Source organism: Cupressus sempervirens, chromosome 7 (assembly GCF_028749045.1).
Source record: "Cupressus sempervirens isolate cs-2001-9-10 chromosome 7, ASM2874904v1, whole genome shotgun sequence".
NCBI lineage: Eukaryota > Viridiplantae > Streptophyta > Pinopsida > Cupressales > Cupressaceae > Cupressus > Cupressus sempervirens.
The window spans coordinates 847,410,316-847,428,616 of record NC_143124.1 but is presented as its reverse complement, the minus strand read 5'-3'; the positions used below and the strand labels follow the sequence as shown (position 1 = coordinate 847,428,616).

Here is an 18,301-nt window from a genome sequence, read left to right as displayed (position 1 = left end):
CCCCCATTGTTTTAAAATCAAATAACCTTTTTATAACATCACACTACGTTTAAGAAAGAGAGATTTTAACCATGCACCACATTTTCGTAAGCTCAAAGCTACTGCCTATATTTGGTGGGAAGTGAGCTCTTTCACCAACCATTTTTTAAAATTTGCATAACCTGATGAAAACACAACAAACAAACATCCAACTGAATTTTGAAAAACATAAAAATAGAAAATTCCATTGAAAACACAACCAACAAAGACCCAACTGGAATTTGTAAAAATAATAACAATATTTTAAGATCCAAGCAAATGTAGTGAAGAACCATCACTTTCACATTGGCTGGAGATCTGCTCGCCTTCTTCATTAACCTTTCCCTTTATTTCTAAGAATGGTTATCTACAAGTTCTAGAGGAATTCTATTTTAAGAATATAATTCGTATTTTGCACCTACTTACATTTTTATAAAAATGATTTCTTAATTAGTGTTAATTTTTTTGTTGAGCTTTCTTTTTAAGATTTATGACTGAATTATTTTAAAAGCGTTCTGTAGCCTGTGTTCTTGACATAACTGTCACTGTCACAAGTTCAGATCTCATAAAAGCCAATATATTTGTACGTCTTGTTTGTAATGCAATTAAGAGCCTCTATCAAAAAAATGAAACAATCCCATATTATAAACCATCTATAGACCCATATACAAATAGTCGATATCTATACTTAACCAGCTTTATTAATATTTTATAATTCCTCATTAAACCTTCTGTTATAGCCTAGTGTTTGAATTAATTGTTGAAGTATACCTATATACTGTCTTGCCATGCCTTTCTCTTGTGAATACATTAATGAGGGAATATAAAATTAGATGCAACTAACTTTATCTCTTGCAACCTTTCTGCTCTGCTTTTCCCCTCAACTCCTGTGATTGCATTTGTGGGTGAGCAAGATGAATTGGATACATCTATCTACCTCCTCATAATCATATAGCTCTGGCCTCCCCTTTCTATCTTTGTCAGTGAATTTCTTCTATCATTATCTTAGTGTTTTTGAATGAATTTCTTCCATCCTTATCAAATTGTTCTTCAATGAATATGGAAATCTGAATGCATCTATTTTGGTGCTTTATAGCCTATTCCACATTCTTCCTATCTTTATCAATCTAGTCGCATTTGTTTGTTAAAAAATATGGTTTACATGCATCTACAATGGTGCATAGGAATCTCCTGCCGGACCTTACCTTTCCTTACTATCCTTGTAGTGGTTGCAACTATGTGAAGAAAATTGGATGTATGGAATGCTCTTGCAACTGTAGAAACCCCACTGAATCTTTGCTGAGTTAGGTTATCTAATGTACATTGTATAATAGAATTAGATATAGGGTGTAGTAGTATTGAAGCTTGCCCAGTGTAGTCATTTTCAGTAGTTGGGTTAGAGGAGAAGATATTTGGGAATTGACATTATGTTTTCCTTGATTGACTTGTTACAGCCTTTACAGAATTTAGGTTATTTTAAGTGTAGTGATTGTTGTTTTCATTGATTTTGCTGTCATTGGGGGAACGAGTAAGTGAATTTTAAGGTGTGGGGAAGGCAACTTGTTTCTATAATTGTTTTGGGTGGGGTGGATTGGAAGTGAAATAAATAGGGGCACCATAGGTTTCTTGTATTGGGAGGAGCACAAGAACACCATGGAGGGGGCTTACTTTGTGGGACGCAATGAAATATTGAGCTGGATCAATAACACTCTGCAACTCTGCATCAGCAAAGTGGAAGAGGTATGAAGATCTTTGTAGATCTTTTGTCAGATTCTAAAAACTTTGATTCGTCAATTAACAAATTTGGAAAAATTCTCAAGTCTCTTGAAATTGGAAGGTTATTTATACTAGTCAAAAAAGTCTGTCCATGGGATTCAAACTTTTTCTTTGGATTTGAGTGCCCTTGGAATGCCACAGGAGAAAACATTATGAGTTAATTATGGCTAATTGGCTGATTTATCAAAAAAAAATTAGCCTAGGCCAAAATTATTGGCTACAATATGTTTGGCATCTGCCCACGTTTCTTTGATCATGTGGAGTTTTTAATGTGTTTCTTTGGTGACAGGGGGCCTCTGGAGCTGTTTATTGCCAGCTAATCGATGCCTGCAACTCTGGAATTGTACCAATGCACAAGGTTTATTTACATGTTTTTAAACTGTTATATGGTCTTGAAGATTGTTTTAATTCTATCATGGCGTGCTTTTAGTTTGAACTCACAAAAAAAATCCATTTCCACCTTCGAGCCTAACCCTTTAAATATGCTCATCGATCTGAAAAACAAATTATATTGGCCTATTTTTATGATCACTGGTGTAGAAATCTATAATTTGCCAATGTGGCCATTGGAAATCCTTTTAAATCCTGAATTGTAGTTGTTTTAGTCTTCTCCATCACTTTCTTCGTATATGTACAATTGGGCTTCAACATAAGAGATGTAATTAAGCTTTCCAGATTATAGACACATTCTCAAAATATCTAGCTGGGTGCAATCCTGCTGAATCCGCTTGTATGAATTCTTAATTGCAAAAGGAAATTTTTGTAGAACATTTTTGGTGACCTATTTCATATGATCTTTTTCAGTCCTACTGTTGTGAGAAAATCATTTTGTGTATCACCGTTCCATGTGTTGGAACAGATAATAACGAAGAATTCCTGAAGTTTATGTTTTTCATGCATCATCTGTGATCTCTGTGTTATAGGTTAATTTTGATGCCAAGTCTGAGTATGAGATGATCCAAAATTATAAGGTCCTTCAGGAAGTCTTCAACAAGCTTAATATAGCTAAGGTAAGTTTACACAATTGCCTATGCAACTGTCAAAGCTATAGAATGGCTAATTTATTATGTTCTCAAACCGCTCTAAATTTTAATCTTGCTCATTTGTGATTTTATTATATTAATGACAACTATATCATGGGACTAATTAAATTTACTTTTCTTTGTTTGACTTGAACATAAAATCCATCTTCTCTGTTACAGCATATTGATGTAAACAAGCTCGTGAAAGGAAGGCCACTTGACAATCTTGAATTTATGCAGTGGCTGAAACGATATTGTGACTCAACGTATGCCAGAATCCCTACGTCAAGGTATGGTGTTATAGGTTGTTCATCATGTTCTAGTGGGTTTTAGCAGAACTTTGAAAATTTCTACTTTAATCAAGAGTCTGCCTTTTCCAATAGTTCGTTAAAATAATTTTTTGATATCATTATTCTAAAATCCTGTTTTTGGATTGGGGTTTGACATGGTAAAATTTGAAAAAATACATTCTCACGCTGATAGATCACTTATATTGGTCAGACATAACTTGACTTGAGCTGGAACATCTAAATCCAAATTTTTTTATATTATGTATAGGATTCAAACAGTAACTAGACTCAGTACTATTATTTATTGAAACTAATTATCATTATTTGTTAAGTTCAAAGAGACTCGAGCCTAAGACCTTCCACATAAGAGGCTCACGAATTACCGTTGTGTTGTAGGTTCTTGCCTTCTATACATAGATCTGAGTGAAGTAGTAAGGAATTGAAAATTACATTATGTAAAATATAGAAATGTTTGAAGCCAATCATACTGAATTGCAAGTTTAACATATTTGTCCTCACTATGTTGTCTCAGGGGCAAACATTGATGCTTTTCATCTTAGAACAAGTATATCAGCAGATTCTTAACTGATACATGTTCATGCAGGAGCCCTTATAGAGCGGCGGAGAGGAGGGAAATATGCAAGGGGGGAAAGGAAATCAATAGGAAAACAGCTCTGGCTCAGAATTCTCAAATTCCAGGGCCAATGAAGACATCAGCAAACTCCACGCCTGAAAGACCAGCCCTTAGTTCCCATCAAGCAGATTCTAATGGTAGTTTGGATGGATATTGTAAGATTCTTTTCATTGATAAGTTGGTGATATTTTCCATATTAAGTCAAATTATGATAAGTTCTTGAGTCAAACTCGTTGGCCCATGTTTCATGCGTTGCTCACAAGGACCAATTTCTTGTGAGAGTGAATGGTACACTTGCACTCATTGCCTCTCCATTTGTTTCTTGTGAAACACTACTCATGAAGCATGAATCAATGAGCTTAATTTGAAACCTACGCAATTGAATCCTGATAGCAGTATAATAAAGATCTCTTCCATCTCTAACTCTAGGAACAGTTTTAGTATTGTAAGATACTATAGTTATGTTCATTGCCAGAGTTTCAAGCTTCATTTTAATGTGCATTTAATCAGCATACCTTTATGTTCCTAATGTTGTCTACAGCAAGTAAAGGTACCCGAAACAACCAATCATCATCAGAAGCTACATTACAAATCAGGGCCTTATTTGAACAAGTATATACTGCATCAATTTCTATATTCCGTTTTCAAGCCTCATTTTAGATATTTTAAATCCATTATTTGTCTATGAAAACACTATCTCATTGTATGTCACCATGTAAAACGATGAGATTGCAGGTTGCAGAACTCAAGGTCGCAGTTGACAATTTGGAGAAGGAAAGAAACTTTTACTTTGGAAAACTCAGGGACATTGAGAACATATGTGCAAACCCTAAACTGCTACAAGTTCCAGTATGTCTGACAACCTTAGTTGCAATAAGATAAACACTTGTTTCTATCTGAAAGCCTAGTTATGAGCTCATGGAGCTATTTTAACACTCATTGCTATTGATAAAGGTAGCTTCTGGATTCGATTGTGCATTAGATTTGCATTAATGTTTTGGACCATGCTCTGTAATCAATCATTAGAATGTAGTAGTGTTAATGAAGGAAAAGTAATGATGGATTGGAGTGTGATCCAAAACGTTGATGCTAAAACCAAACACAATCGAATCTGATCCAAAATGTTGACGCATAAACTAAACACGATCAAATCCAGAAGCTATCTTCATCAATTCATGGATTTTAGTTATTTAGTGTATTTGACTCATTACTACTGTAATTAAGAATTTTAAGTTTTTGGTTATACTTACCTATCAAATTTTACGCTTTTGGATTCAATTGTGTGATTATTTTTTAATCAACATTTTGGATCATACTCTGTGATCCATCTTCAAGATAAGAGAAAAAGAGCATCATTGCTACTGTAATTAAGAATTTTAAGTTTTGCGTCATACTTCTCATGATGCTTTCTTTCTCTTATTTTGATGATGGATCACAGAGTGTGATCCAAAATGTTGATGCAAAAATTATCACACAATCAAATCCAAAAGCATAAAATTTGATAGTTTCATATTGATTGTGAAAATCTTCTTGTTCTCAAGCTTACCTAGTTTGGTCATTTACATTAACATAACTTTGTTCTTTATCTCAGGCCATAAGAAGCATTCAGAGACTCTTGTATTCAGATCATTATAATGCTGATTCTGAATTTGAAGCCCCAAATGGACAAGACAATGAAACCTCAAGCCTTGTTTCTGAGGTCTCAGATGTCCAACCTCCTAGATCCCAAGGGCTTTTGGAGCGAGATGATTTGTCTTTGTATGATTCAGCAGCAGACTACAAAGGAGAGATTCTTGGCGATTCAGTTGAAGAGTTCCATTGTGACATTTTGGAATGTGATTCAACTGTTGAAAGGCGAGCTAATACTTCAGTTATTATGAATGGAAACAGTAATATTAGTACTAATACTAATACTGATCCTGTAGACCAATATAAGCAGCATGCTCCATGTTTCTTTGAGGAGAGCTTCAACAGTACAGCGTCAGCTGCAGTGAGTGTATAGATTTAACTAAATACTGATTGTTCGTGCACATTTGGGTCTGATTTTTGGAAAAAAATTGTGGTGCTGAAGTCAAGTCTCAATGCACTCTACTGTCACCATGGAGTGTAGAGAGTAGCAAAATTAAAATTGTCAAAATTGGTGTATTGGGATAGGAAACATATCATAAGTTTTGAAATGGCCTATTATGTTGATTATATTATATGCTAATTGAGATTTGATCAATGTGTGCTAGGCCTTTGTTCTTTTGATGATAAAGAATTCCTTGTGCTTAATAATTATCTAGAATTTAGTTTTTTGATAAAAGGAGCACAAATTTCTTTTATGTAGTGTGTGGAAGTGTTTCTAACCATTTTGAATTGTTCTAGTAGATAAGACTTTTGATAAAAGGGGCGTGAGTTTCTTTTATGTTGTATGTCGAAGTCTTTCTAGACATTTTGGATCATTCTAGTAGATAAAGAAGGATTTGTGAAAGCAGATGTTCCTTTTAGAAGAGTAGAATCAAAATACAGTGTTGAATAAGTAGGTGTAACTGCTGAGTTCTATGGTGTTGATGTCATTTTGGCAATCTACTTATAGTTAAAAATATGTTAAACGCATACAATTAGATGAAAATTTGAAGGCCTTCATTCTTTTGATGACAAAGAAGAATTTCATGTGCTCAACAATTATCTACACTTCTCATTTATGATAAGAATTAGAACATGCAATATACTTCCATAAAATAACTAAATAGACATCTATGGTACTTGTGACACTTTTTTATTGGAAAACTTCAAAGCTAAAACAATCATTAACAAGTCTTACCTCACCCTCCACTGAAAGAAATAAATAGGAATCTTCATTTTATTGGCAAATAATTTCTTTCAACTACAGAACCAGATGGCATGATCTCAGGAGAGGAAAAATCAGAACTGCTTATAATCCTTAATCAGAGGTCTATCTTTATTTCCAATGAAGAGGATAATCTAATTTGGTCATTCAATAAGTATTCAGTCAAAGATGGTTATTCCTCAATCAATAGTGTGTATTCAGCAAAGTCTAGGGAATTCTCCTTTTGTTGGCATGATGTGGTCCTCCCCAAGGCTGGTACATTTCTTTGGCTAGTGCTTCATAAGCATATTCTCAATAGGGATAGACTTCAGAGACTGGGTATCTCAGAAAATTTTATGTGTGTCTTGTGTGGGAAAATTAGAGAAGATGCTGATCACCTCCTTCTCACTTGTGAGTTTTCCCATGAATGCTGGGGTAAAGTTATGGACAGATTTGGTTGGTGTGGTCCTGTTCATAGGTCCCTTCCTCGCTAGCTGATTGGTTGGCCCGTTACATAAGGGTTCCTTTTTTTGGCAAAATGGAGGGTTGTTCCTGCTCTTGTAGTTTGGGGGATTTGGTGGGAAAGAAACAAGAGGTTTTCAGGAAAGAATCCTTAGAGATTGATAAAGTGTGTGCATTGATGGAACATTCAATATCTGAATGTGTTTATTGATATTCTTATGTCATGAGGACAAAAAACTTATCTTCTACATTCACTTCTTTCGATTCTAAATTCCTTAACAATTAGAAACAAATTCATATCCCTTTCTGGGGAGTTTTGGTGGGTAATACATCCAAGAAAGATATTAGAAGAGAAATCAAGTGGCAGCCACCTTCTAGATCTTTTGTTAAGCTTAATTTTGATGGGGCCTCTAAGGGGAACCCAGGCAGAGCAGGGCCGGGTTGTGTTATCAGAAATCATTCCAGTAATATACTAAGGGCCTCTTATTCCAGAATCCCTGATGCTACTAATAACATTACAGAGGCACACACTCTCTTGGAGAGTATCAAATTGTCTCTAGATATGGGCTTCAATCTGGCATCGCCTCCTCTGCTGCTATATGCTGGGCAGCTTTCCCTCTTTTGTAATGTTCCCATTCTTTAATATAAGTATAGGTCTATAGACCTTTTCCTTTAAAGAAACAAAAACTATAGAACCATTTGATGTTAAAGAATAGGCTTTTTAGAATACTCATTCTAAATTTAAACTGGAATACTTTTATGAGAAAAATATATACTACATACTTTTATGGGTTTCCTTTAGTCATGTTTGAGATATGTCAATTTTATATTTAATTCAAGTTATTTAGGCATATAAACTAATAGAATTTTGTGATGCAAATCCCTCTGTGGAAAGAATGAGAGTTACTCCCAAGATTGTCAATGGTTTTTGTACAACCACAACCACATGGAGACTCGGTTGAAGATAATTGAATACACGGGAAGGTATTTGCTAGTTCTGAACTTTGAAATTGGAAATAAATACACTTGAAACTCTTTTTTTAAGGTTTCAAGAATACTATCATGCACACAAATTTAGCAATGCAATGTGATTCAAATCCTATGATGAACTTTAGTTCTAACCCTATTTTGTCAAAAAATATCAATAGATAAAAGTAACAACAATTCAAGAAAATTATTAAAATGAAATTCTAATGGACATAAATACACTCGCATATCAAATATGTAATTAGATAAAGGAAACCCATAAGCATATGAAATTTAATGCTCATAAATCAAACCAAGTAGATGTAACTAGCAATGGAAATTTAATAGGTAATAGATATCTTAGAATTCATCAAATTGTAAAGCCATATCAAATATGCCCCTAAACAAGACAAATCCATCCTCAAGTACAAACAATAAAATAATTTTCAATTATTTATTACAATGATCAAAACAAATCACTTCATGAATAATCATGAGAGAAAATACACATACACTCACACACACACATATAACTCATGTACATGATAGCTAGACACACCATAAATGCAACAACAATTTCATATTGTATCCTTATGTAAAATATTTAATCCTTATTACAATACCCAGTTGTATTTATATAGTTTTTACAATGCAAAATCATGAAACCCGTAACTAAAGTTTTTGGGCATCTAAAATGGGTGTTATAAATTCTGAACTCTACTTAAAATCCTCAAAACTACTTCTAATCTATACTATTATATGCTGACTTTGATTTCTATCCATTACAATGCCAAAACTATGCAAATTCGCTGCCACAAAAATGCCCTAGATTTCCAGAATGAAGTGAAGTTGAAGTGGTTCTTAACCACAAATGCCTCCAATCAGCTTTATAGTTGATTCTGATGCATGAAATCAAAGGAATAAACTATTGTTGGTATATGCAAGCCAGGCTAAACCTTGTAAACATTTAAAATGATATTTTCCAAGCAAATTCAACCCCAAAAAAACCTCAAAAATGTGATTTTACAAAATTTCGTCCTTTCTTCATTTTCTTCATTTCCAGCCATAACTGGAGTCTAATTTTGTTTTTTTCTCAAAAATGCAAATTTTCAAAATTTTGTCATTTCTCCTCTATCTTCATTTTCTTCATTTCCAGCCATAACTGGAGTCTACTTTTGTCTTTTTCTCAAAAATGCAAATTTTCAAAATTTTGTCATTTCTCCTCTATCTTCATTTTGGGCCATAGCTTGAGTCTATGAATGAAAGAAAGGTGAAAACTGCATGAACAAATAAAGGAAAGAATAGTAGTGTTGAGGTAGAACATTCATAAATGCTTGTTAAAATTTCTCTTTGGTTACAACTATTTCGTCAAAATTGTGAAGTTTCATTAATTCTAAGTGGGTTTAACTCTTCTATAAAATATTTAGATGTTGATAACTTGACCTTGGATTTGTTCAATATCCTCTCATTTAGATTGTAATATTAGTAACTTTCATGATGAGATTAGTAGTGTTTTACCATTGGTGTTGGCAATGCTCTTTAGGAACTCATTGAAACCCATATGATCAATGTTTGTTTTAGTAATTTGGCTATGGAGATTTCCTGGTGTTGATAGTGTGCTCTAACCTACGAACATGTAATTTATTAGTAGCATTGAAGACATCTCCACAATTCTACACTAATAATAAAAATCTATCAACATCTTTTTATTAAAAACCAAGAAATCGAACTAAAGAAAACAAACTATCAAATTGTGGAAAAATACTCTAAAGCCAAACAACTAAGAAACCAAAAAAAAAATTGTCTTCTTTGGCAAGAGACTACAACACAACAGTAAATTGGAGCCTCTTATCTAGGAGGTCTTAGGTTTGAGTCTACTACTTGAACTTAATAAATAATTTAATAATAATAATAATTAATCACAACACATAATTGTAATTGATCTTGGCTTCAGCCTCTTATCAATCAAATAAAAAAAGAAACCAAACAAAAAAAACACAACTAGAAGCGTAGAAGCTCTAAGCTTAAAACCTTTTCACCTATTTTTGGTTCTTTAGTGTTATAGGGGCTAATGAACTTTTTTGATTCTCAAGATCATCCAAAGATGCAAGAGAAGAGCATACTTCGTTTTTCAAAAAACTACAATAAAGTTTATTAGCCCCCCCCCCTCCCGAATCTCTCAAATACGAAAACTAAAATCTACTCTTGCACATAGAAAAGCTTTGATACCATGTTAGAATCTGATAAGATTAATAACCTAGAAAACTAGTGCAAAGAATAAATATCTAAACTATGAATACAAATGATACAAAATCAAAATAGCATCATAGAGTTAGTCTCCAAGAGAGTAATGCAAATGCTGGAAGCAAAATAGCATTAAGAGGATGCAAAAACAAGAGATGCAAATACAAGCCAGGTAGCATGCTTATATAGGCTAGGAAGAGGGAGGAGGTGGCAACACCAACCAATGAGGAGCAACCATCTATTAGACTAAAGATAGCAAAGTATCTTCCCAAGATAGCTAATGGATGCTCACATGTAGGAAGGTGACACCTCACAACCATTCACCTAATAAGACATGCTTTATTAACCTAAGCGAGATTATTAAAAGTGTAGGAAAAACCTAGCAAAATAGAAAAAATAAAAAAACTACACTAACACCCCCCCATAAGTGAAGCTTAGGTGGATGCTAACCTAGCAAAGCTATGAAAGCAGAAAAATGGGTCCTGACAACAAGGCCTGATCAGGTACCCAATACAAGAAAAAGAACTAGATGAAGGAAACTAAGCCTCCAATCTAGGAAATGTCCCAAAGAGAGGAACAAAAAAGAGCATGAAGCATCTCCGAAGCATGAAGCTGCAAACACTATCAGAAGAAATTGCTGGAACCCCCATTGAAATAGTGCATGACCAGGTAGAGAAGACAAAGTCTGAAGAGCCGATCAATCGAAGAGGTGACCTCCAAGGGTAGGAATGAATGAGTGTCTATATAGTAGATGAACCATCTCACTGAAATGCATAGGTGCTTAGCCATTGCATCCGCCTAGTACATAGGAACAAAAACTAAATACGTAGATCACTCAACCGAACCAAAGAAGCAATAGAGCCAACAGGTGAACCCCACCATAATGCTGAACAGGGAGAGGGGTGACAAGAACACTAAAATGCAATGCCAAAAACATCTGCAAGAAGAAGAATCAGGAACACCAAAAGTTTAATAGAAGTACAAGCACAAGATAAAGGGCGATGTCACCGACACACTGCATGGGCTAATGTCATGGAAGAAAAATTCATTTGAAAAAGGTGGATGAGCACAAAATGGAAAAACATCATGACCCCCCATGGCACTTTATAACTGAGTGTGAGTACAAACAAACACAAGGTGTACAAGATCCCAGATATGCAAAAGCAGGCACTTTATCTCAGTGCGTTTACAGAAAAAAGAATGCAACAGAATAGAAGCATACAATGCTCAGAAGTTAGAAAGAAGAGTGAGCCAAAAGAACAGAAGAAGAGATTCCAGGACTTATAGAATCTAAGTAATCCGCCAGAGTGCGAAAGTGCAAAACTCGAAGGAGAAAGAACCTAGAGCAGAATCTGGATAAAAGACCTTTGCAACTAAATAATTTATAGAACCAACTTTCCAACGATATCTGGCAAGCCCAGAAAAGAGTTTGAATGAGCGAGATATGGCTCCCGCAAGGCAAAATAGAACATCTAGCTTTGACTGCCAAAATAGGAAACCAGACTGTAGCAAAAATTTAAAAAACCTATACCATCATCTCCATCTCAAAACCAGCTTTCCGACGCATTTTTTGGATCGAAAAAATACGTCTGTATGCTCAAGTTACGGAAGAAAAACTGACAGGGCCTCCTCATGAAGAGCATATGCTAAAAGTGAAACTTGGGCACAATAATCAAGGAAACAAATAGCACCACTGCGATCTACTCGAAAAATCATGCACTTCCAAAAAAAGAATTGCCTCGATACGAGGTCGTATGAGAAAGTTATGATCCTCCGAAGTTTTCAAAATGAGAACTGTGCACAATCATGGCTGAGAATCTGCAATTTCTGAAGAATTCATGCATGAAAATTAAAAAACAACTCCACTAGTGGATAGAGCACAAAAAAATAGCGAAGTTCATAACAAGAATCATCAAAATCGGAGTCTGTATGAGCAAGAACGAGACATTTGAAAACTGCGTTCAAATCTGCGACTGCCAATGGAGAGGAGTATGGCTCTAGTTTTGCATGCTCAATTCTGCAAAATATACAGCTTGCATGCAAAATTTAAAAGATGCTTAGATGGTTTTTCGGGGCTGCGAACAAAATTCAGAAAGCGTTTTTCTTTTTGATGTACAGAAGATGCTGCTGTAGTGTAAATTGGACGCCTTTAATAGTAAGAAACGGCTCCAAAAATTAAAAAATGACCCCAGCAACCAAAATATGACATGCAAATGCTAGATCAGCTTCCTAAGTCCATCAATGGTATGTTGGAACCTGCAATACTGATTGAAAACTTCAAATATGCAAGTTGGTTGTCAGATTTGAGATTGAAACCCCAGAGAAAAACCATTTTTGTCAAAACTTTTTTGATTCTCAGGATCATCCAAAGATGCAAGAGAAGAGCATACTTCATTTTTCAAAAAACTACAATAAAGTTTATTAGCCCCCCCCCCCCCCGAATCTCTCAAATACGGAAACTAAAATCTACTCTTGCACATAGAAAAGCTCTGAGACCATGTTAGAATCTAATAAGATTAATAACCTAGAAAACTAGTGCAAAGAATAAATATCTAAATTATGAATACAAATGATACAAAATCAAAATAGTATCATAGAGTTAGTCTCCAAGAGAGTAATGCAAATGCTGGAAGCAAAATAGCATTAAGAGGATGCAAAAACAAGAGATGCAAATACAACCTAGGTAGCATGCTTATATAGACTAGGAAGAGGGAGGAGGTGGCAACACCAACCAATGAGGAGCAACCATCTATCAGACTAAAGATAACAAAGTATCTTCCCAAGATAGCTAATGGATGCTCACATGTAGGAAGGTGACACCTCACAACCATTCACCTAATAATACATGCTTTATTAACCTAAGCGAGATTATTAAAAGTGTAGGAAAAACCTAGCAAAATAGGAAAAATAAAAAACTACACTAACACTTTTTATGTTGAGTATTTTTTGTGCATACATCTTTGTAGACCTTTTTGAGCCATTTTTCGAGCATGCATACATTTCTTCGTAGACTTTATTGGGTCACTTTTTTTTGAGTATCCTACTTTTGGTATACATCTTTATAGACCTCATTGACTTTGGTTAATTTGAGTAACTTTGTTTCTTGGTCAATTTTAGCCAAATGATAAATAAAGGGTTCTAAAAATGGTAATGATCAAAGTCAACATACTTAAAATAATTTCATTGCACACTCAACCAAGAAATAATTGTTTCAAGTATAATTTTTAAGATTTAATTTGTGATTCAAATAGTTAGCATAGGAAAGCTTCTAGATATGATTGTGTGCAATTTATTATTGGTGGATTTTAAGTTATATAATTTTTGTAATAGATTTAAGGATACTTGATTTTTTTTGTTTATTCCAACTTGAAACATATTCTTGTATTTCTTTGTTGTTTTAAAATTCTATTATTTTACATAATAAATATAGTTAAAAAATATTTCTATCATATATTTCTATATTAAAAGCTAGCACAATCAATAACAAGTTTCTACCTCACCCTCTACCAAAAGCAATAAATAACAATCTTGATTTACCTCACCCTCTACCAAAAGCAATAAATAACAATCTTGATTTTATTAGAAAATAAATCCTGTCAACTATAGAACTATTTGATGTTAGAGAACATGCTTTATAGAATACTCATTCTAAATTAAAATAGGATAAGTTTCTATAAGAAAAATACATACTTCATACTTTTATTTGTTTATTTTATGTTTAGAGATATGTTGATTTTGTATTCAATTCAAGTTACTTATGTATATAAGGGTTTGTTTGGTTGTAGGCATTGGAATTGAGAATAAGAATGGATATTCCAATAACAACTATTTTTGGGAATGGACATAAGCTCATTTTAGGGGTAAAATGGGAATATGTATTCCTATTCACAATTCCAATTGCCACACCAAACGAAAAAAAGAAAACATATTCCTAATTTACTATTCCTATTCCAACAACCAAACAAACCCTGAACTAATATAATTTGTAAACACTACATCAATATTTGTTCATATTGAGCATCATTTTTACATGAGGTAATCATAGGGATATGTGATGTGAATCCCTCTCTTGAAAGAATGAGAGTCACTTCCAAGGTTCTTAGTGGTTGTGGTACAACTACAACTGCGTGGAGACTTGGTTGAAGATAATATGAATACACGAAGAGGCCTTTTCTAGTTCTAAACTTTGAAATTGGAAACAAACACACTTGACAACTTTTTTTTTTCATATTTTAAGTATACTATCATGCATACAAATTTACCAATGCAATATGATTCAATTCCTATGATGCATTTAAATTCTAACCTTGTCTTGTCAAAAAACATCAATAGATTAATGTAAGAACAATTCAACCATATAACTAATATAAAATTTTAATCGACATAAACTATGATGAATCTCACTCACATATCAATACTGAACAAGATAAAGGAAACCCACAAGCATATGAAATTAAATGCCCACAAATCATACCAAGTAGATGCAATTGCCAATAGCAATTTAAGATTATCTCAGGATTCATTAATTATGAAGCCATATCAAACATGCACACAAGAAAGAAAAAATCATCCTCAAGTGTGAACAATCAAATTATTTTCAATCATTTACCACAATGGGCAAAATGAATCATAGTAAACACCAACTAATTGATTTGTGAGAATAATCACAAAAGAAATAAACTTGGATCTTAAATTCTTAAAATGAATTCTTGAAATTCACACACACCATGAATGCAACACCAATTTCATATTGTATCCTTGTGCAAATTATCTTATACTTAAATTACAATACACAAATGTGATTATATAGTTTGTACAACACAAAATCATAAAACTCGTAATTATAGTTTCTAGGCATCTAAAATGAGCGTCATAAATTCTAAACTTGAATTCAAATCCCCAAAACTACTTCTAATATATACTAATAATTTCTGAATTTGATATTTCATGCAAAAATTATCTAAGTTTGCAACCAAAAGAATGCCCTAGATTTCTAGAATGAAGTGAAGTTGAAGTGGTTCTTCACCAAAAATGTCTCCAATTAGCTTTGTAGTTTATTCTAATGCATGAACTTGAAGACAGAAACTATTGTTAATTTATGTAGCCCATGCTAATCCTTTTAAACATTAAAAAATGACATTTTTCATTCAAATTCAACCCCAATTTTTTTGGTTTTTTCCAAAAATGTGATTTTCCAAAAGTTTGTCATTTCCTCCTAAAATTCTTCATTTGGGCCATAACTTGAGTCTAATTTTATTTTTTCCCCAAAAACATGACTTCTTCCTTTTCTTCATTTTGGGCCATAGCTTGAGTCTATGAATGAAATAATATTGAAAACTAAGAAACAAATAAAGGAAAGAAAACTAGTGCTGAGGTAGAACACTCATAAATGCCTATCAAAATTTCTCTATGGTGGTGTCCATTTATTCAAAATTGTGAAGTTTCATGAATGCCAAGTGGTTTTGATTCTTCCAAAATATCTTAAGATGTTGAGAAACCTACCTTTTGGATTTGTTCAATATCCTCTCATTCATATTGTAATATTCAATAACTTTCATGATGAGATCAAAATTATTCTACCATTAATAGTGTCAATGCTCTTTAGGAACTCATTAGATACCATATGGTTGATGTCTATTTCAATAATCAAGTTAGGGAGATTACTCAATGTTAAATGTGTTCTCTAATCTAGAATGTGTACTTTATTGGTAGCATTGAAGATTGATAAGTAGGAGATAATTTTCACAACAAGTCAAATTGTGATATTAATATCAGGATTTAACTATGTGATTTTGAGTCAAACTCATTGACCCATGTTTCATGAGTAGTGATTCAACATGAATTAATATCTCATGAGAATAAATGGAACACTTAGCACTCATTGGATCTAGGTGATGCTCATAGGGGTGAAGCACTAGGACTTCCCGAGAGGTCACCCATCCTAGTACTATTCCAGCCTGAGCGTGCTTAACTACAAAGTTTCCTCCATGGTTAAACCAAAACCTTGCAACCCCATTTGAAAAACCTTCACCAAGTGTTGTTCCTTTTGAACTATTCATTAGAAAGCCCCTTAAGCTCATCAATTGATAAGTAGGAGATAATTTCCATAGCAAGTCAATTGTGATATTAATATCAGGATATAACTGTGTGATTTTGAGTCAAACACATTGAACCATGTTTCATGAGTAGTGATTCAACATGAGTCCATCTCTCATGAGAATAAATGGAACACTTAGCACTTATTGGATCTAGGTGATGCTCATAGGGGTGAAGCACTGGGAGGTCACCCATCTTAGTACTACTCTAGCCTGAATGCACTTAACGATGGAGTTTCCTCCATGGTTAAACCCAAAGCTAGAAACCCCATTTGAAAAAACTTCACCAAGTGTTGTACCTTATGAACATTCATTAGAAAGCCCCTTAAGCTCATCAATTGATAAGTAGGACATAATTTCCACAGCAAGTCAAATTGTGGTATTAATATTAGGATTTAATTATGTGATTGTGAGTCAAACTCATTGACCCATGTTTCATGAGTAGTGATTCAACATGAATCCATCTCTCATGAGAACAAGTGGAACACTTAGCACTCATTGGATCTAAGTGATGCTCACAGGAGTAAAGCATTGGGACTTCTTGAGAGGTCACCCATCTTGGTACTACTCTAGCTTGAGCACCCTTAACTAGGGAGTTTCCTCCATGGTTAAACCCAAAGCTAGAAACCCCATTTTTAAAACCTTAACCAAGTGTTGTGCCTTATTAACCATTCATTAGAAACCCCCTTAAGCTCATCAATTGATACGTAGGAGATAATTTCCATAGCAAGTCAAATTGTGATATTAATATCAGGATTTAACTATGTGATTTTGAGTCAAAACCATTGACCCTTGTTTCATGAGTAGTGATTCAACATGAATCCTTCTCTCATGATAATAAATGGAAAAATTATCACTCATTGGATCTATGTGATGCTCATAGGGCTGAAGCACTGGGACTTCCCAAGAGGTTACCCATTCTAGTACTACTCCAACCTAAGCATGCTTAATTACGAAGTTTCCTCCATGGTTAAACCCAAAGATTGCAACCCCAATTTCAAAACCTTCATGAAGTGTTGTGCCTTATTAAACATTCATTAGAAAGCCCCTTAATCTCATCAATTGATAAGTAGGAGATAATTTCCACAACAATTCAAATTGTGGTATTAATATCAAGATTTAACGATATGATTGGGAGTTAAACTCATCGAACCATGTTTCATGAGTAGTGATTCAACATGAATCCATCTCTCATGAGAATAAATGGAACACTTATGACTCATTGGATCTAGGTGATGCTCATAGTGCTAAAGCACTAGGACTTCATGGGAGGTCATCCATCCTAGTACTACTCCAACTTGAGCATGCTTAACTATGAAGTTTCCTCCATGGTTAAACCCAAAGCTTGCAACCCCATTTGCAAAACCTTCACCAAGTGTTGTGCCTTATGAACCATTCATTTGAAAGCCCCTTAAGCTCATCAATTGATAAGTAGGAGATAATTTCCAAAGCTTGCAACCCCATTAATAAGCTTTCTAATGAATGGTTCATAAGGCACAACACTTGGTGAAGGTTTTGCAAATGGGGTTGCGAGCTTTGGGTTTAACCATGGAGGAAACTCCATAGTTAAGTACATTAAAGCTAGAGTAGTATTGGGATGGGTGACCTCCTGGGAAGTCCCCGTGCTTCACCCCTGTGAGCATCACCTAGATCCAATGAGTGCTAAGTGTTCCATTTATTCTCATGAGATATGGATTCATGTTGAATCACTACTCATGAAACATGGGTCAATGAGTTTGACTCAAAATCACACAGTTAAATCTTAATATTAATATCATAATTTAACTTGCGATGGAAATTATCTCCTACTTATCAATTGATGAGCTTATGGAGCTTTCTAATGAATGGTTCATAAGGCACAAGACTTGGTGAAGGTTTTGAAAATGGGGTTACAAGCTTTGGGTTTAACCATGGAGGAAACTCCATAGTTAAGCATGCTCAGGCTGGAGTAGTACTAGGATGGGTGACCTCCCAAAAGTCCT

The 18,301-nt window shown here is 34.2% G+C and overlaps 1 protein-coding gene across 1 annotated transcript; it reads left to right on the top strand.

Moving 5' to 3' along the window:
• The first annotated feature begins 822 nt into the window (after positions 1-822).
• LOC149550074 (microtubule-associated protein RP/EB family member 1A-like) lies at positions 823-5,964 on the top strand. Its single transcript, XM_089793216.1, has 8 exons — positions 823-1,758; positions 2,084-2,152; positions 2,718-2,804; positions 2,997-3,106; positions 3,711-3,895; positions 4,282-4,352; positions 4,476-4,589; positions 5,332-5,964. Exons 1-8 carry the CDS (start codon positions 1,672-1,674, stop codon positions 5,740-5,742), a joined length of 1,134 nt encoding a protein of 377 aa, XP_089649342.1. The 5' UTR covers positions 823-1,671; the 3' UTR covers positions 5,743-5,964.
• Positions 5,965-18,301: the final 12,337 nt, after the last annotated feature.